The following is a 27302-nucleotide window of genomic DNA, read 5'->3' as shown; positions in this document are numbered from 1 at the left end:
AAACTGGCCCTTCAGCCCATCTAGTCCATGCTAAAATATTAATCTGCCTAGTCCCATCGACCTGCACCCAGACCATGGCCGTCCATACACCACCCCACCCCTCCATCCATGTACCTGCCGAAATTCTTCTTAGATGTTGAAACTGAACCTGCATCCACCTCTTCTGCTGGCAGCTCATTCCACACACGTAGCACCCTCTGAGCGAAGACATTTCCCCTCATGTTCTCCTTAAACATTTCACTTTTCAACTTTAACCCTGAAGGTAGCAAAGTGAGCGCCTTGTGGATATCCAAACTCTTGATGGTGCAGCACTACCTGGCCCAACAAGACTTATGCTGGATGTGTAGTCTATTCAGCAGGAGCCCAGAGCTGCAAGACCGCTGCAATTTGCTTGACGATTGGAAAAGTGAGGCAGCAAAATGCTTCATTTTCTACCACATACTGCCGGGTTTTTATTTGACGTGGCAAAGCAAAATAGCCAGATTTCGCATCCCACAACCTTTGCACCTGAGGTTAGTCCGCGGCAGTGTAACAATATAATTGGATATGAAATTTGTTGTACTACCGAGAAACGAGGAATAGTCAACTCCAAAATGAGCTAATTGCTTGAGCTTCAACAGCAGGGTATCTCTCTGCTGCCTGAGGACGTGAAGGTTTATGGTGAGATACGTTGGGGACGAAGGAGGCCTAACACAGTGGATGCATGGAAGCCTCAGCTGGGGAGGTGGGAAGGGGGTGTGCTGGGGACGCAGGGCGGGATTCGGAATGTTGGGTCGCAGCAGCGAGTTTCTGGGGTTGCAGTCGGCCACTGGCAGGGGGTGTTGGAATATTGACCCCATGACAGGGGGACGCCCAAACAGGTCGGAAGGGTTACAAAGTGGAGCTGCAGAGCGAGGGTAGGCAAGTAGCCTACGGGTTTGCAGGTGACCTAGCCGCAGATAGTGCGAAAATCCACAACTCCAACGCCTGCACAGGGTTTTACTGAAGCAGATCTCATATCCATTAAGAAGTGCGTTCTCCACAACTGGCTGACACCATCAAGCACTAATGGGTAAATTTTGCAGCCAAGTGATCAGTTCAGATGCACTTAAGGCCGAGAAATAATTTACTGAGTTTCACACAGGACAGAGCATACACATAACCTTTTCCTGAGATTTGATCCCAAAACAATTCTATTCTGTAGAGAACATAAATGTTGTACTACACGGTAGGACGTCTAAGCAAGAGAAAATCTGCAGATGCTATAAATCCAAAGCAACACACAAACAGAATGCTGGAAGAACTCAGCAGGTCAGGCAGCATCTATGGAAAAGAGTAAACAGTCAACATTTTGGGCCAAGACTCTTCATCAGGACTGGAAAGGAAGGGGAGAAGTCGGAGTAAGATGGTGGGGGGGGGGGGAGGAGAGAAGAAATACAAGGTGGCAGGCAATAGGGGAAACCAGGAAAGGGGAAGGCAAAGGGGGTGAAGTGGGAATTTGATTGGTGAAAGAGACAAAGGGCTGGAGAAGGGAGAATCTGAAAGGGGAGAACAAAAGGCCATGGGAGAAAGTGAATGGGGAGGAGCACCAGAGAGTTCCCAGGAAAGATATGAGGTTGTGGTAGCGGGTCTGGGTGAGCACATGGTTGACAAGTCGAAGGGCAGCAGAGAGCTGCTGCCTGGCCTGCTGAGTTCCTCTAGGATTTTGTGTACATTGCTCTGGACGTTGTACGTTGCATCTGTGTTTGTGATATTTCTACCACTGCAAAGTTTCTTCGAGGGACTGAAGAAGTTTCAATCTTCCCTTTGACCAGAGTTAGTGAAAACCTCTCTCATTGCTCCCCCTCTGTGATCTCTGCTGCCCTCCAACTCTTCAACTATGTGCTCTCCCAGACCCACTACCACAGCCGTGTATCCTTCTTGGGAACCCTACCCCTTCTTCTATTCCCTCCTATCAGATTCCCCCTTCTTCAACTCTTTATCCTTCTAACCAATCAACATTCCCAGCTCTTTACTTCATCCCCTCCCCCTCTCCTGGTTTCACCTATCACCTGCCGCCTTGTACTTCTTCCTCCCCTCCCCCCCCACCTTCTTATTCTGACTCCTCCCCTTCCTCTCCAGTTCTGATGAAGGGCCACAGCCCAATACATCAACTGTTTACTCTTTTCCCATATATGTTGCCTGGCCTGCTGAGTTCCTCCAGCATTTTGCGTGTGTTGCTTAGAATTTCTAAGCTGTGGACTTAAATGACCCAAAATGGGACAAGCTTTTTCAGCTTACTGATCACTTCAGGTTAATGGTGCTTTTAAACTGATTAATGGGATATAATAATATCTAGGCATAAAAAAGTTCTCTAAGAAAACAGATGCAGTCTTTGTTAATTGAAATATCCTGGCACTCCCAGGGCAGTGAATCTTAGGATCCAGCTTCCTAAATTGTGTTACCTGGCTACCCAGTGTCAGCAATAAATAGATTATTTTCTCTTCTGTGGTCTTATTTGTTTTGCATTATTTTGATTACTTATCAATACTGGTTATTTCTTTTTCGAGCTTTTCTTTGTTATGCATTCAAAACTGCAAATATAGTCTTCTTAAACGCCTTCTCTGAATGTCCTCAATATACGGACATCACGGATTGTCTCCTGCTCCAATTTACTCTTTTCCCAAATTTCAATGGAACTCTTTATGATTACTCAGTGATCCCAACCCTTAATACAGAATACTATATCACCTTACTATGATACAGTGCAAGATTGTCCTAGATTGCATTGTCTACTGTCGATCACAACCGTCTCCAAACCCTCTCCATTTATAAAAAAAAATTAATGGAAATAATGAGACAGGAACAACTACTGTATGTTAGTCCAATGTTGTTGATATCAAGATACCACAGTGCTTAACATCATTTCAAGTACACAGGTGTAAAGGAGAATGAAACAATTGTTACTCCAGATCCGACACAGCCCAAAAGCAACACAATTATAATATATTTTTAAAAATAAATAAATATATCAGCTATCTTATGTATTTCTATTTATTGTGTTTTTATGTATTATCAGAGTGATTGTATGTCCATAAAGTGATGCTAGGCACAGGAGTGTTTGTACATAAGTGACTAACAGGAAATGATAAAGTAGCAGTGGCTGGAGTTGTGAAGGGGTGGAATTAGTGGGTGGAAGTGTCAATCAGCCTTACTGCTTGGGGAAAGCAACTGTTTTCAGTCTAGTGGTCCTGACATGGATGCTATTTAACCTCCTCCCTGATGGGAGTGACAAACAGTCCACGAGCAGGGTGGGTGGGATCCTTCATGATGGTACTGGCCCTTTTCTGGCACCTTTCTGTATGTCCTTGATAGTAATAGGCTGGTTCCAGTGATGCGATGGGCAGTTTTAGCTACCTGTTGAAGAGCTTCCTGTCCACTGCAGTGGAGTGTCCAAACAATGCAGTGATGTAGCTTGTTCGGATGTTCTCTACTGTGCATCTATAGAATGACGTGAGTAGAGATGCGCATGGTCCAGCTCTCTCTAGCTTCCTCAGAAAGTAGAGGAGCAACTAACAATTACAACTTTGTGAAGATGTTGGAGAACTGGCTGCTTAGGGGAAACATCCTCCCCAAATTTGGCTGTCAACTGAAATTCATCCCCGTCTCATGATTACATACAAACTATAACCTTAACCAGAGGATCCATAACAGTTCCAACCAGAATTATCTCTGGTGTCAATGGAGGCTGTATCACATTAATTACCTCTCCTCTAACATGGCTCATGTTGAATTGGAGCTAATGTAACAGATAATTGGAACCTCTTTGATATATGGTGCCTTGATCCAGGATCATGGTTATCCAATTTCAGTCATTAAACATGTATAAATATTCTGAGACTAGGTCCTAAGTCATCAATAACTTTACACCCATCTTCTGTAAAACAATGGTTCTCTCTTAACACTGTGCTTCAACAATAATTATTTCACAAGACCCTGCACTGATGGATCTCTCCCTCTATCTCAAGAGCCACCTTTCAGTGAAGGCAAACGGTTATGATAAGTTCCATTATGTTCAGTGCACCAGCACACCCTTGGTCATCTGAAGAATACTGTTTGACAATCAAGATGTGAAACCTGGCACAACAATCCCTGACAATCAATATGCTTCTGAAACTTGAACGATCTACAGTCAAAAAACACTAAAGTTATACCATCTTCTAAATTTAATATCACTTTCAAGGACTCTTCATTTTATGTTCTTGATATTTATTGCTTATCTATTGATAATTATTACTTATTTCTTTTTGTATTTGCAGTTAGCTGTCTTTTGCACATTAGTTGAATGCCCAAGTTAGTGCAGTGTTTCATTGACTCTGCTATGGTTGATATTCTATTGTGGATTTATTGAGTATGCCCGGAAGATAATTAATCTCAGGGTTGTATATGGGGACATATATGTACTTTGATAATAAATTTGCTTTGATCTTTTGAACTATCGGTTAATCAATGTCAGTATCCTCTCTTACCCCCAACATCAAAGCCTTAATTGTACTCAGCTAGCTCCATTGGGCAAGTCATATTGCTTCCACATCCAATACCAATGCTGATAAACAGATGTTCTGTTCAAAGCTCTGATATGGAGAGAGTTTACCGGATAGCTTCAGAATGTTCTCAAATGTTTTAAAAACGTGCAACCTTCCTACTGATACCTAGCCACTCAAATTGGATAAGGCACTGATTCAACATGACACTGAGGATTCCATGGAGGAGGGCACCACCTTCCAAGCTACCCACTTGCCTACCACATCAAGCACCTGCAACCTCTTCTGAAGTAGAGTCAGTGAGTCTCACATTGCAATTACAGTTTCACAATTACCCAGGATCCCACAGAACTGGAGTAGTACTCAGTCACCATTGATTCCAAGGGTCTGCTTAAGAGAAAGACTTTCTGAACCAGAATAAGGTGGGGCTCCACAGGTATGGGGAATAGGCTAGCTTTATCTGTTTTCATACATCTCTCCCCCTTGGCCAAATAAACTCAAAACCATCACTGCTCATTTCAATGAGGTCAATGAGTGATACAGTTTCACAGCTGATTTGAAGTGATACGGCAATCAGAAACTTAAGTGAAATGGAACTCGAATGTGTTTTGAAATACAGAATGTTTCTGAGCTTAAGTCCATGAATCACATTTTCTATAATGAAAATATATTGTACATGCTCCAGCTAAGATTTTTTCACTCATATATCTTTGAGTAGTTAGCCGTTATTCTGATGAAGTTAACAGGAACAAAACTGCTAATACAGTCTACTAATACAGTCCTTCACTATCAGTAAAACTACCCTAGAGCAAATAAAATCTTATAAAGTCATAAGTTTATAGGACACAGAAATTCATCTCACAGAGATCGTCAACACCAGTCTACCCTGATTCTACTATTTACTTTTTGGAATCCCAATCAACTCATCTCCCTCATTCTCCTGCCACTCACCTACAATTTACAGTAACTCATTAGTGAGCATATCTTTGGAAATATCTTTGGAATGTGGAGGGAAACCTACACGATCTTAAAGAGAACATGCTAACTCCAAACAGTCAGCACTGAAGGTCAAGGTCAAACCCACTCATTGGAACTCTGAGGCAGCCGCAGTAACCACTGCACTGTCCCAGTCCGCAGAAAACAAGAACTTATCTTTACATCAGTGCAAAATCAAATAAAGAACACTGAATCAAAAATATTAAATGTAATCTGCAAGCTATTAAACTACATACATGAAACAGAAAGTCCATCTAATTAATGCTCCACCTAGTGGATAAATTGTTATTTGTAGCGCTTTAATTAGACAGACTTCCCTCCTGCCATCAATCACAAGAGATGTGATTGCTTGACCCTATTGCCCTGTTTATATGTTGTACAGTCATGGATATCGTCTACTCTTTATTAAGATATCATTACTGATTACTATTATTACCTGGATTTAAAATCTTGTAAATTAAAAGTATAACAAAATAATTTGTGTGCAATGTGTTATTTTAAAACGTATGGACTGTTATGTGGACAGATGTGTCGGTCAATCTGTGCCAACAACACTCCACAAACAACAAGATCTAAATAACTATCAACTTTGATACTGGTTAAGGTAAAGATGTCAATCAAAATTCCAAATGGCTCCCATGCATTCCTATAAACAATACCGTAGTATTATTTGAACATTGGTTTAACATCTCATTCGCCTCTCAATCTCAGCATGGACCATGTCCTCACACCCTAGGATAAACTGAAGGGCAAAATCTTGTAACGTTGGAATTCGTGCAGTGCCAAATGAAGCTGGGCGATGCATGAAAATCATTCATCTGGCCCAGAAATGTAACATATGACTGAAACAAATACTCTAGCTCTTAAACGGTATTGCTGACACACAGCCGATCTTGTGAAGAGAAGTGGCTAGCACAATCAGTTAGCTCTCAAATATGATTTCAGGTTTTGATCATTATTAGTCAACTGTTACAGGGGCTTGAATGTCTGTTAATTTTTTCTGATGTGCTGCAGTTGCAATGTGGCTGTTTGTAAGACCAAGGTTTAGCTCTGTGCTTCTTGATGGATTCTCCTCTATCAATGGTGCACTAACAATCTCAGGGTGCTCCTTTAGTCAAATCATTGGCTATTTTAAGAGATGGCCAGGCTTCTAAACTGGGACCTGGTGTTGCCACTCACAGGAAGTAGTGTGCACTGCCATTATGATGGAATACTTTAACACCTGACTTAATACCACAGTTCTATTAATTTAATACATGGAAGTAAACTTGAGTAGTACTTAAACCTGTGTTAAACAGATAGAACAGGCATCTCCATCCCCAGAAAGAGGCGAGCTGCCGCCATAATGCTGCAATCAGAGTGACCTATTTCAACCTGAAATATTGTTTGTTACTCTCTCCACAGCTGATGGCTGACCTGCTGAGAATTTCCAGCATTCTCCATTTTATTCTGACCCACCTTAATAACTGTTCATAATGAATGAATAATATGCATGGTCACCGCACTTTAATCACTAAATGAGTGGGACACCATCTTTGGCCGCCCCAGCCGCTGTGATGCTCTGTTCAGAAAGAAGAGAGGGGACCAGAAGCAGCGGCTTTAATCTTTCTTTGCGAGTTCTGGAAAAGCTGCAGGACCGTTCTGGATTTCACATGCAAACCCACGAGATCGAACTGAGCTGCTCGAACTCCAGCGGGTGGCGTCTATGGTGCCTATCTGTGTCCTGTTCAGGTGCACAACTGTCTGGTGGCACAGTATGCCAGTGACACCCAACCATTAAATCCTGCCTCCTCTGCAGGCAGGGTGCCTGGACAGAGAGTTTGGTGAACATTTACTGTATATGGACATAGAGTGTACTGTACATCCTTTTGGGAGTAAAGCTGGGAAAACCTCTTGAGCACAATTAATATGCATACTTAATGCTAAAATCCAATTAGATTAATGACTATTTCTTGTCTCAGCTCTCACAATGTCAATCACAAAAAAATTGTTTAAGCACATGGTCCCAAATATGACATTGGTATTAATCATAATTTAAGCAAAACAATCAGTAACAATAAATAAAATTAAACAGGCAGTACTGTTAGTCACACTCTGCTTTGTGCCTGATTTCTTTTAAAGATTAATATGGATCCAGATTTTCTTCTGGCATCGTATAATTGCCCAGTGGTTGCGAAAGAGAGCACTGAACAGAGTGGTACATGGCCTTGCTGCCATGGGTCCACACACGACGTGAACAATGTGCCCCGATCATTCGGCAGAACTACTGGGCCACATCGATCAGACTGAATTCAAGGTATCGAGGTGGTGGGAATATATGATGTTCCCGAACCAAAGATTAGATTTTGATTGTCGAAAGGTGATTTTATCTCTTGAGCCATCTGAAAGAACACATAGGAAGAGCCTAACAACTGGAACTGCAGCAGTATTTTTTATATTCTATTGTATAGCTCAAAGACAACTTGAATATGAGGAGACCCTGCCTCTATTTATTATATTGAAATATTACTAAAAGATGTAACAGCTAACTTAAAAGCTGTATATCTCTGTGTGATACATGGTAGTTACTCAAAAAAGTGCATAAGTACAATTTCTTCCAGCTGCTATGACTAATTAATGAAGAAATGCATAGCCTAAAGATGCTGTATTGCTACCGTGATGCAAGTGGACAGACATACATAAGCAAAGACATTTCTGACCTTGAAGCTGATTTATTGATTATCTGGCACTCCTCTTGACAGAGAGAAAACTGAAACCAGTGATGCTGAATTATTAATGAAGGCACTTGCAGCCTTTATCACGACACTACACATTCAGCAACTGCACTCACAGGTCTTATCTTCCAATAAGAACCAAAAGCATAGTTTAGTGAAAATGCCAAATATTGCTTCTCTCTCTTTTCCTCAGGTCTGCATTCACTCATATGATTTTGTTTAACAGAAGCATTTTTCTTACCTCTTAAGAAAAGTTAACTCTCCAAACTAGTTCCTGTTTCAAGCCATATTTTAAAATAATGTAAGGGAGAAGTGAATATATACAGTATAAGGGACAAAGTTAATACAAATACATTTTGTGGCAACTCGCACAAAAGATGGGACACTGTTGTATTTGGACCATTAGTGAACTAGGAAGTTAGTTCGATGCATAAAGCCACTACCTAATTATTCGAGGAAACGGAAAATAGCGTAACTGAGTAACAAAGTAGCCAAGCCCAAGTGCATCATGCTGATGTTAGTGTCCGAAATGCATTTCCCAGCACAGAAACCCATTCACATTGATGAGCTTAAGAAGCATCATGAAAGCAAACATAAATAATTAAGTAAACGTCCTTGGACATTTTTTTTAATTGACTGCCCTTAGGGGTAACTCTCCATTAAAGGCCAGGACTGGAATGCAGGCTGAATGGTCTTCTGGACTGCATCATTCTAGATTCTATCATGGCAATAATCTTACCTATATGCACTATATTTCAGCAAATTACCACAGCAATCCTCTAGCTGTCAGCTATGCAGTGACCATGGTGAAGGTAGCCATTGCCTTCACATTTTCAGTGCATGAACCATTCACTCAAATAGCTATTTGATGGCTTATCTTTTCCAAGAGCATTAAATAGTTATTATTTGCTGAATTGTTTATTTTTGACCCATTCCTAACACAATAAGTCAAGTCCTTTTGCTTCAAATTATTAAGAGTTCATCTGTACATTCACGGTGAAGGCAACATGCTTTCTGCTGAAATCAATACACTGAGACTTCTTTATATAGCTACGATGGAAAAAAAAGAGTTTCAGTGTAATAAGATTGTGGTTTACTTCTGAAGCAATTGCTATGTCTGGGTGGTCATTTAAAAATAGAGTTCCATGCAACATAATAATCTCATATTACAAGCCTATATTTAGCACTGTCAATAGCCAACAGTTGAAAAAAAAAGAGCCTTAAAAGTGGTCCAAAGAAACTACAAGATTATCTGCATTTTCGTTCATCTTTTAGAGCTCTACAGTTTCCAGCTAGATCAAATGAACTTTTATAGATCTTACTCTTTATAGCAGTAACATAGTCCGACCTATGGTATATTTTACACAGGCTGCACAGAAATGCATTTTAAAAGATGGAACGATCTTGTTTTGTACTGATGGGGATTGAAATGATAAAACACCCAGCACTCACAAAGCATCGAGGTTTTTCTAATGAATAAACCAAAGGGCCCTTGAACTTTTGTAACATAATTTATAATCATTGGGTAATTACATTGCCACTGTTAGATTTGATAATTAGGTAACTGTATTGATAACCATACTTATTTATTTGTACTTTAGTCCATTATTTCTCACTGACTAGCTCAATATCTTTCTATTTTTTCACAATATATCAACTTTTCATGGTTATTTTGAAGATTCAAAAAATATTAGGAAGAGAAAAAGAACTGTCTCTCCCTTCCTTTTTGGGTTATGCTCAATAGCGCTGCCAATAAAGTAGTGATTAAATCAGCAGTGTTGACGGAGCTGCAATCTTAGATCATTATTTAATAAAATCTGATGCAGTCAGTATCTTTAATGTATTAGTGGAACTGCCATTACCACAGAAAGTGTTACTCAATTGAAGCCATGCAAAAATAGCATTAAGCAGCTGATAGAATCTTGTATAAAGCTAAGTGATTGGAAGATGAGTTGATGATTGGCACCACAATTGGAGGAAGCAGAATTTAATTCAGGTGCTTGAGGAAGAGGTAAAAATTGGATGGAAAATTGTCATTTGCTGTCTTTCCAAGAACCTTCACTAACACAAGTACAAAATCACACAGTTTTATAGCATAATAAAAGATCATCTCATTGTAACATTGCTAGTTATGAAAGATCATTTCATTATAACATTGCTAGTTATGAGATCTTGACTACCCTCCATATAGAATAATTTACACCAACCCTTTTGTTATGATCTTAAACTTCTTAAGATAAAGACTTGCAAGCGACTTGTGCACCCACAAAGAAATGTCCATGGCAGAAGGAAGCAACATGAAAAGGGGATAACCCTTCCCCAATCCAGGAGTATACGTTATTGGGCATTATGACTTCATTCAAGATGATGATCTCTCTGTCATAATTTATGGCCCAGATGAGGTAAGCTTGAGAGGTATGTTAATTATGTTGTCATTTACTTGTCATGAAATCAGTTTTATCTACATTTTCATCAGCACTCATTCCAACCAACTTAAGCCTATAGAATGAGAAGAAAAAGTGCATGAGCCAAGTTCAAATGCCCACTCTGGAGCATTCTAAAACTTGGAGAGTCGCAGTGTTGTATGACTTACCAAAATCATTGCTACGTGTGACCTACAGAACTGCAGAAAGTCTTGGACACATATACATAGCTAGGGTGCCTAAGACTTTTGCACAGTACTGTATTTGTTGACGTGGACCGGAGAGCGAGTTTGTAAATCTGGTGGAAGCAAAGGATGCTGGGAATAGTGACGATGGAGCACTGCAGGAGGAATGTGGGACAGGTGGAAGAGAAGGAGAGCCAGGGCCGGGGGAGGGAGGGTGGTGCAGGTGCAGACTCACACAGCCCTCAGGCACCAGGCAAGATCATTAGATTCCAAACACTTGGTATACTGATCATTATAGAATGTCTCTAGATGCTTCCTGCTCCCTCCCCTCTCCTTTTCCCTTTTCCCAACTGTGACTCTTCTTTCCCTGCCCCCTTCACACTCTCAGTCCACAATAGGGACCCATATCAGAATCAGAATCATGTTTATCATCACTCGTGTGTCATGAAATTTGTTTTCTTGTGCAGCAGCAGTACAGTGCAATACATTAATTACCACAGTACTGTGCAAAGGTCATATGCACCATAACTATATATGTGCCTAAGACTGTTGCACAGTGTCAGAAATCACCTGTATCAGAAATCAAGTCATACATCAATTTAATCACATTGGCAAAGAATACTGGGTACAAATAACCAAAGAAAATTTACATTTCTACACCACACAGTTGCGGTTAAATTATTGGCTACTTTTGCACATTGCTTATCTCCCAAGTAGCAATCAGATGGAAATTAGCTGACTCTAAATGCACAATTTAAAAGTCACCAGGTTTAGTGAGAGCTAATTGCTTTCATTATAATCCCATCTCACCTGTGAGTCATGGTTATGTTTGGGTTTACACATCTGTTTGCTCAGGATGGCATCCAGGATGGGAATGAATGCCAAATCCTTAGGAAGAGTGAGGAATCTCTCAAAGGTACCTCAATTGAACTAGCTGTTGGGTGCTAGGAAGCCTGGTGAGGCGTCTTCAGAAACAAAGCTAGCTTACCTAATATTAATTAATGCTCACATCATGTTTCCTCCTGGGGTATTTTAGACTGAATATACTCCTCTTGCAAAGCAGTTCTCCTTCAAAGTAATAATAAAAAGAAAGAAAAATCGAGCAGAAGGAGCGAAGATTCGAAGAAGGAATATCCAGACACCAGGATTGAGATTGTTGAAATTTGTGAAGAGAAGTTGGCTGTGGCAATGTCATGGTGCAACTTGTGAAGACAAATGAAGAGTATGATTTGATATATTGTGGGGGAAAAAAACAATTAAAATGGCAAGTACAGTCCTAGGAGCAGGAGCAGAGGAAAACAGTCTGTGCTACCTGACACGGAATAGAAAATATATTGATTCTGTTACTTTAATAAGCCAACGTTCCTCACAACAATCCTAGATTAATCTGATAATGCTACAAAGTCCAACTGAATTCAGTCGTCATTTTAAATTGACAGGTGTGTGCCCCCAACTTAATTTCTTAATTTAGAATTGGAGAGAAAGGGTTATGATATCTGACTAAAACTCCACTTGAAATATTACATACCATTCTACTCACTGCCTTTAAATTAAATGACACAGGCAAAGTCACCCATGGTTACATCTCATATTTTCTTATGACATCAAAGTAGACTATTCAGCCCACAGCTAATATTTCATGAAATTCAAAACACCAATGAGAATCAGCACTCAGTATTTTTGCAGCTTATTTTTTTTTCAGATTTTAACCATTTTATCAATTAAGTGCAGGATAAAGTAATGCCATCAGCCACCCTCTACCCACCTGGTTAGAATAAAGCTTTATTCAGAAGAATGGAGAAAAAAAATTGTAACTTTCTTACCTTTCATTCCAAACTTGGAATGTTTTCCAAACTTCAGAATAATTAACATTAGTATCAGTCCAGTGCATGCCAGTGCGGCAATCCCAACAACAACATATACCTAAAGCAAATAAAACCCTTTGATATTAGGAGACACAAAATGTTTTTTGTTTAAAATATTTCATACAATATTCTGAAATTATACTATCTTGGGAGAAAGAATGTAAACAGTCAATTCTGCTGTAATGTTTTCCTGGATTATATCTGTTCTCTTTGGAATTAAGCTGAGATGAAGGGAGTGAAAAGTAGCATTCACAGAGGAAAGAAAATGTTTAATACTCCTCTAAAGCTGATTACTTTCTATCTCAGGTTGGCCTGGTTGGAAAACCACAGTTAGTCTTGCTCAGCCCAGATTTAAAACTGAAGACTTCAGGTACTTTGTCATAGGAATGCCATCAAACCTAACCAGAATATTAAAGACGGACTAGTCCAGCTTTAGCTTTATCTCTGCTTGGGCAGAGCTGGCAGAACCAATACCATAAATAGTGAAGATTTTTGTTTCAATCAAACCAATTCCAAAGCAGTTTTATTTATTATCAAAATATTGTAATTGAATGATTCTACATTTCTTGGTATCAAGTGACAAATTAAGTGCTGATCTGCTTCTGATTGTTTGGAGTATGTACTAAAGATGCAAAGGCTAGTTGACGATACAATTTTATCCTCCCAGTATATGAAGGAGGAAATCCATGAGAGCACAAGAAAATAGGAGCAGGAGGATGTCACCAGTTCCTTCGAGCCTGCCATACCACTAAGTATAATCATGGCTGATCAAAAAGGAAACCTTTTTTTCCATTTTGTGAGTACTTAGAGAGAAAGGAACAAGCAAAACCGCAGATGCTAGAAATCAAACAGAAATAAAACAACAGAAAATACTAGTCAGGCAGCACTTTTGGAAAGAGGAACAAGGCTGACATTTCAGTCTTCATCAGACTGGGAAAGAGGGAAAAAGGTGTTAATTTTAAGTAAAACTATCCAGGCAGGCATGTTATTTTGGCTTGCTTTTGCTCCACCAAATTCATTTCTTCCAATCTTAACTCCTTCTGCACCACTGGAATCCTTTCTCACTCACTTCCATGATACCTTTGATCACTTTAATAATTCCTAATTCTCTGATCCCAACAATCATATCTTTACAATGGGCATTCGATCGCTCTATGCTTCAATCCCATATCAGATTGACCTGAGAGCTATCCACTTCCTTTGCTTTTACCACGTCTCCAACAAGGATCCACCAGTAGACATATCGTCCCCTCCCCTCAGTTTCAGGAAGACCATATCCTTCATGACTCCTGAGTCCACTCCTCCAACCCCACCACTCACACTCCTTATGGCACTTACCCATGTTACTTCCATTGTGACATTAATAATATAAATCGTTCTGCTTCCTGCTAAGGCCAGTCAAGTTGTTGATTCAACAATAAAATGATATAGTCTGTTATCTGGATCCAACATAATATCATTCCCACCTGATCCCATTTATTGAGTCAGATTTAATTCAGTGGCCAGAATTCCTAGATAATAACCTTATTTTTAATACAGCTTCTATGATGTTTTAATATTGAAAGGACTCCTAGTCCTTCAAAAGCCTGTGAATGCTGGGACCATTTCAAGATTAAGATAGATATCATCAAGGAATATGATCAAAGGCAGCCAATAAAGTTGTGTTGCAAATCAGCTAATATTTAATTGAATGGTTAATCACAGAAAATGTTATCATAAAAATTAGTTTCACAGATGGAAGTCATATGTCTGTCAAGCCTATAACAGTAAATAACAGAGGTTCCACGTGCAATTCCCTGTTCCTAATGTTTCTATGTTATCCCAGTGTTCCACTCTCCAGAACAGCAAACAACTAAAACCAACTTGTCTAAAAAATTAAAAAGAATTAAATCAGTTATAATTAAAAATAATTTATTTTTCACTTATGGGCTGCAGCTTGATTATAACTACCCCCCTTTCATCTTGTTATTAATTTTCCCTCTTTAAATTATCATGTCCATTTTCATCTACCTCTTTTATTTCAACCACCTCCGAGATCCCTCACTGCACATGGATAACCCAACAAATTTTCTACCTGTTTTACTTACTAGTACTTTTCCTGTTCAGTAAAACTGAGCTCTGACAATTAGGTTCATCAGCCTAGCTGGTAACATTGGGCAGCTGTAATTAAACTGGAAAAATAAAAAAAAACTATTAATTGTTGTTTATCTATGCTATTCCAAGCATTAAACTTTTACTTAGGCCATTTTTTAAAAATTATCCTAATCTTAAATATTATTCCCACTACCAGCTTTTAATCATTTTAAGTCTTTGCAACTACATAATGATTTAAATCTTTGCAACCAAAATAAATTGTAATGAACTAAACTTCTTTACAACATATGGTAAATATTAAATGGAAGCAAGATGCAAGTATAGATTGCAGATCTCAGTAGTATTCAGTGCTCTCCATTGAAATGAATTCATTCCCTCTTCTTCCTCTTCCTCTCAGGCAGAAGATACAAAAGTCTGAAAACATGTTATCACGAGGCTTCAAGGACACCGTAAGATGGAAGTGCGTGGAATCTACCTCGTTATAACCTTGCACTTTCTTTGTGTCTTAGTAAGTGATAACTGGGAGGCAGATGACAAAGTAACTATTGTAAGGTCTTTGCTTCAATCTTTTAAGTTTACTATCTTTTACTAGGATTCTACACTTCTTGGTATCAAGTGACAAATTAAGTGCTGATCTGCTTCTGATTGATTGGAGTATGTACTAAAGATGCAAAGGCTAGTTGACGATACAATTTTATCCTCCCAGTATATGAAGGAGGAAATCCATCAGAGCACAAGAAAATAGGAGCAGGAGGATGTCATCAGTTCCTTCGAGCCTGCCATACCACTAAGTATAATCATGGCTGATCAACTCTTCTTGCATGCCATTTCTCTATACCCCACTATTCCCCAATCTTTTAATTATTTATCCACCTCCACTTTAAGAACTTCTAATAATCTAACTTCCATACAACTAAGATAGAAAATTCCAGAAAATTTCAAGGAGAAGAAATCCTCTAGGACAAGAAAGTTCTACCTCCCCAGTTTTAAATGACTGCCCCCTTATCTTGTAGTTATGTCCCTTTGTTCAAGATTCTGTCACAAGTAAACAAAAATCCCAACATTACCTTGCCAAGCACCCTTAAGATCTTATATGTATGAATAAGCTCACTGCTCATTCTTGTAAACTACAAGGAATATGGGCTTCTCTTCTAGGACAACACTCTCATCGAAGGAATCAGCTTGGTGAGTCTCATCACTACATTGCCTCTAATCTTTGTATTTAATTTTTTTTAAGGGGACCAATACCATAAACAGTATTCTGGTGTGGACTCACCATCTCCTCGTCCGAATGCAAAAACCTTTTTATAAACTCCAACCCCTTTACATTGAAAGCCATTGTGTTTTAACTTGTTGGACTTGCCTACTAGCCTTTTGTGATTCATAGACTAGAACACCTAGATCATTCTTTACTCACTTGCACCTATCTCCAGTTGGACAATTACCTGCCATTTGTTTCTCTTATTGAAATATAAGAGCTCACTCTTTCCCATATTAAACACCATTTGCTAGTCTTTTGTCCAGCACCTGGCTGCGTGGTGTGCCAATAACAACCTGGCCGTTAACACCCAGAAGACCAAGGAGATTATTGTGGACTTCAGGCGTGCTAGGAGCCACACTCATGTCCTCATCTACATCAGTGGAGCTGTACTGGAGCGTGTATCAAGCTTCAAATTCCTTGGTGTCCACTTTTCTGATGATCTCACCTAGTCCCTGAACTCCTCCATCCTGATCAAAAAGGTGCAATAGCGCCTTTATTTCCTGCGGAGCATCAAGAAAGCTCACTCCTGTCCCAGGATACTGACGGACTTTTACTGCTGTACCACTGAGAGCATACTCACCAACTGCATCTCAGTGTGGTATGGCAATTGTCCCGTATCGGATCGCAAACACTCCAGTGTGTGGTGAAAACTGCCCAGCAGATTATCGACACCCAATTGCCCACCATTGAGAACATCTACCATAAACGCTGCCTAGGCAGGGCGAAAAGCATCATCAGGGATGCATCTCACCCTAACCATGGACTTTTTATTCTCCTCCCATCCGGTAGGCGTTACAGGAGCCTCGGCTCCCGCACCAGCAGGCTCAGGAAGAGCTTCTTCCCTGAGGCTGCGACCCTGCTGAACCTCACATCACAGTGCTAAGCAGTATTGCACCCATATTGGACTGTCTCAGTACTTATATATTTGTATGCTGTAGAACTTACTTTTTATTCGCAGTTATTTTGTAAATAACACCATTCTTTGCATTTCTGGTTAGATGCTAACTGCATTTCATTGGCTTTGTATCTGTACCCGGCACAATGATAATAAAGTTGAATCTAATCTAACCTAATCTAATCACTGTCTACCTATAATCCCATTGCAAATTCACAGAATTCTATTGCAACATGTCTTTCCAACTATCCTCATGAGTTTAAAGCACATATTCACCCAATAATTACATCTGATTGCCAGATTTGATAGAGTGGAACAGCTGGCAGAACCTCTGCCTCACAGCATCTGACTTCAGGTGCTATCTTAATGGAGTCTGCATGTTCTCCCTGTGAATGCATGATATTCATATGGATGATCTGGTTTCCTCCCACATCTGAAAGATGTGCAGGTTCGTAAATTATAGGTAGGTTGAAGGCATGGAGGACAAAATGCAGGATTAATGTAGGATTGGTACGTGGGTTGTTGGTGGTTAGCATGGACTCAATGGACCACAGGGCTTATTTCCATATTGTACAACTCTAAAGCTCAATCAGAATCAAGAACTTCTCAAATGGGAACGTTGGGGTGACCTCCTAGATTCCTGCTCTGTACTAAGCAGATGTATTACTGACAGTTCTCATGCTGACACTTTCACCAATGTTGCCAAGAGAAAATATGGAGATGAATTATTGCTTCATATCAAACTTTGCATTTACTTCTGCTAATCATGTACATAGAAGATGCAATCTTCCTAATTCCTATTAGCCTTGAGACTCTAATCCAATTACATTAGAAATGTTATACAGATGCAGGTTGTTTTTGTTAATGTACTTTTAAGGCAAACTTCCAAATTTGGCTATTTATTACTCAGTCCAGATAGAAAACATGCTTTGGATATTGCCAAGAACCCACAAAGATATCATAGTACTCAATAAAAGTATTTCAATTACTTATTACAAAATGTTTCCAGTGGGAATATTAACAAAATAATCCCAGTTCACTGAGGAAATTGAAATTAAATAACATATGCATTTTCAATTTTAAGTACAGTGCATTCCAATTAATTAGGGCAGCCACTTACTTGGGACAACTCTGAAGAACAAAAACTAATGAAGAAAATTGCCAGGATTCCCTTCATTTATTTGGGACACATGCTGCTTAATTAGGGCGGGAGACTGCTGCCGAACAAATTCTAACTAGCACACTTGTGCAGCTGTTAGACACTACAGCGTGCTCAGAGCGAACAGTTTTTAAATAGGTCAGTTGTGTGTGTTTGTGTTCAAAAAGCAGTCATTTTTGTCACTGATAGTTGATGAGAAATAAACAGTAAGAATTCAAAACTGTTTAACTCATTGCAGTTTCAAGCATTCAGGCTTGGAGATGGCAGAAACAGCAAGGAGTGAAAATGAAACGAATTCATTACTTCAACGTTAGGAACTATGAAGAATTTGAAGGTATTAATGATCATCTTGAATGTTACAATGAAAATGAAGATTTGGAGTATGCAATCATCGATAACGCTCTATGAAGGCAGTCTATTATCTGCACTAGGTGTCTGTGCAGATTTTGATCATCGTGAGCACTGGATGAATTCCTCCATTAATAATGATTAGGAACTAATATACAGTTTTATAATACTGTAGTGCCACTGGTGGTGTTATAATTTGTTCTAAATTTCATTTAAATACATAATTTGTCTCTCATTTTATCTTTTCTATACCTCTAATTATTTCCGTGAAGCTTCAGCTAATTGGGGCAGCCACTTAATTGGGCCAAAGTGTACTGATCCCAATGTGTTCCAATTAACCAGAATCCACTGCATATGTACATGCTAAAACCCAGAACTCTACTTATCATGTTATTAACACAACTTCATAAAATATCTTTAAATCATGAAGGTGATGATCTGTTGAATAATTAATACTTGACCAGTGGTGAGTCACTATGGCAAATGGTCACTTTACCAATGGTTTTCTTTGCTTGCATAAAGACTGCAGATTTTTAGCTAGATCTTCCCTAATGGTCTTCCTCTGCCTGTAATATATTTGGAGATGTTGTTTCAACGGTTATTAAATACCCATTTGTCATCCACTAATGACACTTGACTCTGAGTCCATAAGATCATAACACATAGGAGCAGAACAAGGCCATTCAGCCCATTGAGTCAGCTCTGCTATTCCATCATGGCTGATCCCAGATTCCACTCAACCCTACACACCTATAAGACCATAAGACATAGAAGTCAGATGATTGAAGGTTCAAGTCCCACCTTGGAGAGTTAAATTTACATTAAGCTGATAACTTAGTGCTGCACTCAGAGATACTTCCAGATAAAAGAAAAAATAGAGGCCTTGCCTGTCTGCTGAAATGGATGCAAAAGATCCCATGGTAGATCACATATGAGTTCTCACTGCTCTCCTGGCAAATATATATCCCTCAACCACCAATACCGACAAGAAAATGTAGTCTGACTGTTACTAAAGCTTGCTATGATTCTAAGAGACTACAGTTCAAAAGTAATTATTTCATGTCAAATTCCTTGAGGTTTTGAAAGATGCTACAAATATTTTTCTCTTTCTTATTTTTCACATCTGCTTGATTAAGTCTGTTCTGTCATTAACTAAACTCTTCCAACGATACTTACAGCAATTCCATCTTCCATTGTCTTTTCTGTAACATTAGGTGGACCAATTGCAGTTGAATTATCTGAGTTCACACCAAAGATAATCTGGTCATATTCATCTATAAGTGAGAGATATAAAATATTTCATATCTTATAATAGCAATGACAAACAGGAGGCTTATAACTATATATGTAAAACCATTATAAAGCTACAGCAACCTCTAGAATATGGATCAATATCCAAAGTTAATCTTCTTTGATGGTGCACTAATGGTACCTTTAAAAATTCAGTGTTCTCTTGTCCATTGTAGCCTAATAGACCCTTTTCATCACTTGCATGTAGCTTTCCCTCCCCACAGTACTACCCAGAGTATTGTCAGGAAGCTATACCCACCAGATCTATCCACAATCTGGCTTATAACTGCATGCAAGCTGTTTTTAGAACAATCTTAGGTGTAAAACGTTAAAAGAAACATCATTATTTCCTAAATTAACTGCACATATTGCACTGTAGACAATGGATTTTAAAGGGCGGTGTAGGAACTAACCGCTTTTCATAACTAGCCCGCACAGGTGTTCATGTATTCCAAGAAGCACCACTCCCACCTTCCTTAAACTCATCAGCAACTCCTGTTCTACTCTCTTTTAAACTTTTCTAACTTCAAAATTAACCCCGATAAGATTCTGTTCCTGTAATTGCTTTCAATGCTGTTAATGGCATAGTACAGAAATAAATAGAACTGGAAGCTTGAAGAAAATCTAATAGCAAAATTGTTCAGCATTTCAGTATTAGATTGGACATCATGCATCTTGGTTATTGAACTACTTAAGTGGAAAGTAAAAAGAAAATATTTCAATTTCAGGAGCAAACCTTTATGCAATTATTGCTTTATCTATCATAAAAAGTTTACATCACTCATACAATTCAATTATCTCCATTAATAAAGAATTGGACTTTAATAATACCCAGATCACAACAGCTCACAAAAGGCATTGCTTACTACCATTTCCTGTTGTTTATTACAATGCTCACAATCACCAGCAGTCATAATGTGTATGAACAAGTTCATTATCTTCCAAACCAGTATAAGACACCACACAAAAAGGATTAGATCTAATGGTGTTTCAGTAGGGTAAATGCTCATTCTTGAGAACGGAGAGGACTTACATTAAATATTCATATATTGGCTACATTCTGAAACTGACTTTTAAAGACAAATTTCAGAAATTGAACATAGACATCACCACCGCAATAAATGTGCATCTCATGTAAGAAATTTCCAATGTTCCTCACTGAAGTTAGAATTTCATCCTATAGATTTTCAGTCTGGCCAGAGAATTCTGAACAATTCTTGAGAACTTGATGATAATTGTATTGAATATATTGCCTGGAATAATATAACATACCACTTACACACACCTACTGGAACACCTTCAAAGAATATTACAGCTGTTTCTGGTTCTGATCAGATTTTTTAGTGGTTGTCAAACAAGAATGATTACTGTAGAGGAATAGGAAAATGGTTTATACAGGAGTTCACCGTCAGCACCAGAACAGCCAGACCATGGTCAGATGTAAATAAATTTACTTTGCTTTAGTCTTTAAAGATTTCCACAGATATCATTCTCTGATAATTTTGGGTGAACTTACTCATTTATTTTCCTAATGTGGTCAAATTCAAAGTAACTTTGAATTCTGTGCATTGAGCATTGCCAACATTTTGTCAAGTAGAAAGATTACATAAAGATTCACCAATTTATATCTTATAATACCCTTTTCCTTCCACTTACCATAATATCCAGGGTCTGTAATAGGTTCATTGCCTATATTTAAAGAAAAATCACATTGAGCTAAATGCTTTTCAAGAACACATAACTGTATATCGTTTTCAATTAATACAAAGTTTTTCCACAAAAAAAAATCGAATGAATTTTCTCTGCCTCATGCCTGGAGTATTTGTATCAAATTCAACATTGGCTCCAAAGAAATGCCCCGGAATGGAGGCAAAAGTGGACCTGCCTGAGTGATAGGCACTGGAATTGCCTGAAAAGAGATAACATAATTCTCATTTGGGTTTGACAGCCAATATCCTTGGGCTACAGTATTCCTACAAAATCTGGCATTGGAGTTAGCTTAGAGATCGCCTATATAATGAAGGGCATGATGCCAGACTTTGGTCACGACATAGGGCAGCAAATTATTTTGGAAACCTCTTCTTGGATTATTGGAAGTCTTTCTGCCACTGGTTGCAGATTAATGTGATTTTCACTCCAATCTCCTGCTGTTCTTTTCCAGATATATTGACCAGAAAGGGGATTGGCTGGTGCCTGCAATAGTCAAGGAGATGAAAATAAGTGGGCAGCTTCACTGTCTCAGGAGCATTAATATGCACTGCCATTCAATCCTCATAGAATTAAACTGTAGAAGGTATTGAATGCTCCAGCAACAGTTGTGTAAAGGAATCTTTTTCCCTGGTGTCTCTTAGTTCCAAAGCTTACAACTTCTTGTCAGCACAAAATGAATCTTGAATGAAAGTTGGAAATTGTAGTCAGAGTCTCTGCAGTCCCCTTTCTAACTTTTTAAAAATATTAGGACTTCATCAGCAATTCCAGGAGACTGATACAGCATGCTTTCAATGAACTTACTTGAGAACTATAGTCTAGCAACTGTCCCAAAATTTCTGTCCCAAAAGACCTCCCACATCATGAAGACCCTGGAGAGACTTGTTCTGGAGCTGCTCCGGCCTATGGTCAGGCCACACTTAGATCCCCTCCAGTTCACCTACCAGCCCTGACTAGGAGTTGAGGATGCCATCGTCTACCTGCTGAACCGTGTCTACGCCCACCTGGACAAGTCAGCGTGCACTGTGAGGGTCATGTTTTTTGACTTCTCCAGTGCGTTCAACACCATCCGCCCTGCTCTGCTGGGGGAGAAGCTGACAGCGATGCAGGTGGATGCTTCCCTGGTATCATGGATTCTTGATTACCTGACTGGCAGACCACAGTACGTGTGCTTGCAACACTGTGTGTCCGACAGAGTGATCAGCAGCACTGGGGCTCTACAGGGGACTGTCTTGTCTCCCTTTCTCTTCACCATTTACACCTCGGACTTCAACTACTGCACAGAGTATTGTCATCTTCAGAAGTTTTCGGATGACTCTGCTATAGTTGGATGCATCAGCAAGGGAGATGAGTTTGAGTACAGGGCTACGGTAGGAAACTTTGTCACATGGTGTGAGCAGAATTATCTGCAGCTTAATGTGAAAAAGACAAAGGAGCTGGTGGTAGGCCTGAGGAGAGCTAAGGTACCGGTGACCCCTGTTTCCATCCAGGGGGTCAGTGTGGACATGGTGGAGGATTACAAATACCTGGGGATACAAATTGACAATAAACTGGACTGGTCTAAGAACACTGAGGCTGTCTACAAGAAGGGTCAGAGCTGTCTCTATTTCCTGAGGAGACTGAGGTCCTTTAACATCTGCTGGACGATGCTGAGGATGTTCTACGAGTCTGTGGTGGCCAGTGCTATCATGTTTGCTGTTGTGTGCTGGGGCAGCAGGCTGAGGGTAGCAGACACCAACAGAATCAACAAACTCATTCGTAAGGCCAGTGATGTTGTGGGGATGGAACTGGACTCTCTCACGGTGGTGTCTCAAAAGAGGATGCTGTCTAAGTTTCATGCCATCTTGGTCAATGTCTCCCATCCACTACATAATGTACTGGGTGGGCACAGGAGTACATTCAGCCAGAGACTCATTCCTCCAAGATGCAGCACAGAGCGTCATAGGAAGTCATTCCTGCCTGTGGCCATCAAACTTTACAACTCCTCCCTTGGAGGGTCAGACACCCTGAGCCGATAGGCTGGTCCTGGACTTATTTCATAATTTGCTGGCATAATTTACATTTTACTATTTAACTATTTATGGTTTTATTACTATTTATTATTTATGGTGCAACTGTAACGAAAACCAATTTCCCCCGGGATCAATAAAGTATGACTATGATTATGACTATATCTATTTCCTCTGGTACACCTGCATTCTACTTCTGGAACCATTTGCAAAAACAAGGCAAAACACTTAATACCTCCTTGATTTGAAACTCAGTGAGGGCAGGCATTGCAATTTGTGATTAACCTATGTCAGTTGATTGCTATGCCCATAGCAAGGCAAATTTACATAGGCTGCTGTTTGGAAGTTGTTTAAGTAGACTGTATAACTGCTGCATGCAGCCAGCACTAACCATACTATTTATTGGCTGCAAGCCTCAACAGGGGACCTAATATTGAGTGTCTGGCACCATTCAAAGCTGGTCTGTACAACGTAAAAGTCAGCCTGTTCCTCTTAAAAGAGGGGATTACAGCTAGAGCAGATGTTGTTAGGAGTTCAACAACTGATTGTGATGGAGGAAAATTAGACTGCGATTAGGCAGCAGAGAGTGACACCGTGGTTTTCCAATGCTCTACCACAGACCTTCGGAGAGAAGATGCACCATAGAAATCTATCTGCAGAAGGCAGCAAGCCCTCCTGAAACACAATGTGTGAGTCAAGTTCAAATACCTAGTGTTCATAGAGTACTACAGCACAGAAATTTAGGTGCTTTGGCCCATCTGGTCCATGCCTCAAGATTCAGGGGGAGAGATGAGGAGAAACTGTTCTTCCCAGAGAGTGGTGAATCTGTGGAATTCTCTGCCCAGGGAAGCAGTTGAGGCTTCCTCACTAAATATATTTAAGATAGTTAGATAGGTTTTTACATAGTAAGGGCATTAAGGGTTATGGGGAAAAGGCATGGGGAAAAGATGGAGCTGAGCTTACGGACAGATCAGCCATGGTCTTACTGAATGACGAGGCAGGCTCGATGGGCCAGATAGCCTACTCCTGCTCCTATTTCTTATGTTCTTATGTTCTTAACCTGCTTCTCCCCCTAATCCCATCTACACTCACTCGGTCCATAGCCCTTCATATTCCTCTCATCCACGTACCTATCTAAACTTCTTTTAAATGTTACAATTGAGCCTGCATACACCACTTCCACCGAGAGTCCATTCTAAACTCACACCACCTCGAGTGAAGGAATTCCTCCTCAGGTTCCCCTTAGATATTTCACATCTCACCCTAAACCTGTGACCTCTAGTTCCAGTTTAACCGGACTTCAGGGGGGAATGCCTGCATCTATTTCGTTTATCTATACCCCTCATAATGTTGCATGCATTTATAAGATCTCTCCTCATTCTCCTATTATCCAGGGAATAATATCCTGTGCTATTTAGTCTTCCTTTACAACTCAGGTCCTCAAGTTCTGGTAGCATCTTTGTAAATTTTCTCTGCACTCCTTCAAGCTTATTAATATCTTTCCTGTAGGTAGGTGATCAGAACTGCACACAATACTCTAAATATGGCCTTAACAACGTCTCATACATCATCAACATAGCATCCCATCTCCTGTCAACAATGCTCTGGTTTATGAAGGCCAATACGCCAAACGCTTTCTTTACAACCCTATCTACCTGTGACACCACCTTTGAGGATCCATGCATCTGTATTCCCAAATGCCTTTGTTCTACTGCACACCTCCATGACCTAACATTCGCTACGTAACTTCTACCTTGGTTTGTCACCCCAAAGTGCAACACCTCACACTTGTCTGCATTAAATTCCATCTGCTGTTTTTCAGCCCATTTTCCTCATGGTCCAGGTCATGCTGCAGGCTTGGATAGCCTTCCTCACTGTCCATTGTGCCCCCAATCTTGGTGTTATCTGCAAAGCTGCCGGTACAGTTTACCACATTATCATTCAGATTATTGATATAATTGACTTACAGAAACAGAACCAGCATGAATCCTTGTGGCATATTATTGGTCACAGGTCTCCAGTCAGAGAGGCAACCAACTACTACCACTCTCCCTCTTCTCCCACTAAGCCAATGCTGAATACAGTTTACTACTTCATTCTGAATGCCAAGCGACTTAACCTTCTGGACCAGTCTCCCATGGAGGCCTTGCTAAAATCCATGTAGACAACATCTACCACTTTTCCTTCATCAACTTTCTTCATAACCTCCTCAACCAACTCTATAATCTGGAAAGACATGACCTAGCATGCACAAAGCCATATTGACTATCCCTAATCAGGCACAACAGCACAGAATATCGTTTAAATACTTATATGTCCCTTAAAATAACTACCATGAGTTTACCCTTAACTGACATCAGGCTCACCAGCCTATAATTTCCCAGCTTATTGTTAAATCCTTTCTTAAACAATGAAACAACTTTTGTTATCCTGATATCTCACCTGTGGCTAAGGAATTTTTAAAATATCTCTGCCAAGGGCCCCTGCAATTTCTACAGTAGCTTTTCACCAGGTTTGAGGGAGCACCTTGTCAGGCCCTGGGAATTTATTCACCCTAATGTGCCTCAAAACAGCAAGCACCTCCTCTTCTGTAATCCGGATACAACCCATAAGCTCACTACTCTTTTGCTTCAATTCAGTAAGCCCTATGTCTGTCTTTGAAGTAAATACATATGCAAAAATATCACATTCTCCCCCAAATTTTTTGACCCTATGCATAGATAACCACACTGATTTTTGAGATAACTAATTTTGTTCCTTGCTTTTGCACTTAATATATCTGTAGAAACTCTTGGGATTCTCTTTCCCCTTGTCTGCCAGAGCAACTTCTTCTACTCTTTTCACCATCCTGATTTCTCTCTTATAAGTTTTTTTGCATTTCTTATACTCCTCAATGCCTCATTTGATACCTGATAAGCGTCTCCTGCTTTCTCTTAACCAGGGCCTCAATATCCCTCGAAAGTCAAAGTTCCCTGAACCTGTTAGCCTTGCCTTTCATTCTAACAAACTCTGTCTTCTCAATATTTCATTTTCAAGGCCTCCCGCTACCAAGCATCCCTTGCCCAAACTAATCCACTCCTGCCAGATCCCCTCTGATGCCATCAAAATTAGCCTTTCTCCAGTTCAGAATTTCAACTCAAAGACCAGTCCTATCCTTCTTCTTAATTATCTTGAAAGGAATGGAATTATGATTACTAGATCCAAAATGTTCCCCTACACATACTTCTGTCACCTGCCTTGTCTCATTCCCTAACAGGAGATCCAGTGTCATGCCTTCACTAGTTGGGACCTCTATATATTGATTAAGGAAACTTTTCTGAACAAATATGACAAACTCTATCTCGTTCAGTTCTTTTACAGTATGTGAAAAGTTAAAATCACCTATTAGCACAACCTTACATTTCTTGTAATTGTCTGCTATTTCTCACAAATTTGCTCACTTAAATCCAGCTGACGAGCTCACCGGTACATCCCCTCTGAGAACTGCCATGACATTTTCCCATTTGAGTAAGGGTATTGTTCAACAGTCACATGAGTGATCAAAGTCAATCTTCAAACACCGTAACACAGTATATGCAAAACGAGCTTCAGACGTTGCCCAATCAAGTGCAGTGCCATTCCTCATCTAACAATAAATTCTATCAATCAGCACCTGTACCTAACATTCATGCACTCCACGAAAGCAGTGTAGCAAACTTCACACCCATGTCTCAGTTTGCATACACTACCAACTATTCAACTGTGACAAATTCATCCTCCACAAGAACATTTATCTCCCTGCGTTCTGCAGAATAATACAATGAATAACTGCAGCCATTAACTGTGAAACAGGTACAGCTACAACACCACATTAC

The 27302-nt window shown here is 39.8% G+C and overlaps 1 protein-coding gene across 1 annotated transcript in view; it reads right to left on the bottom strand.

Annotated features, from left to right (window-relative positions):
* The window catches only part of ntrk2a (neurotrophic tyrosine kinase, receptor, type 2a), a 231463-nt gene that overhangs the window by 135089 nt on the left and 69072 nt on the right, over window positions 1-27302 (bottom strand). Inside the window, exons 9-11 of the mRNA XM_072281087.1 lie at window positions 21389-21421; window positions 19619-19716; window positions 12644-12743 (exon numbers count right to left, since the gene is read on the bottom strand). Coding sequence (XP_072137188.1) covers window positions 12644-12743; window positions 19619-19716; window positions 21389-21421 — 231 coding nt within the window. The remainder of the gene's footprint in view (window positions 1-12643; window positions 12744-19618; window positions 19717-21388; window positions 21422-27302) is intronic.

The sequence above is a fragment of the Mobula birostris genome, chromosome 17 (assembly GCF_030028105.1).
Source record: "Mobula birostris isolate sMobBir1 chromosome 17, sMobBir1.hap1, whole genome shotgun sequence".
NCBI classification, from domain to species: Eukaryota; Metazoa; Chordata; class Chondrichthyes; order Myliobatiformes; family Myliobatidae; genus Mobula; species Mobula birostris.
This window is presented reverse-complemented; position numbering and strand designations above follow the sequence as displayed.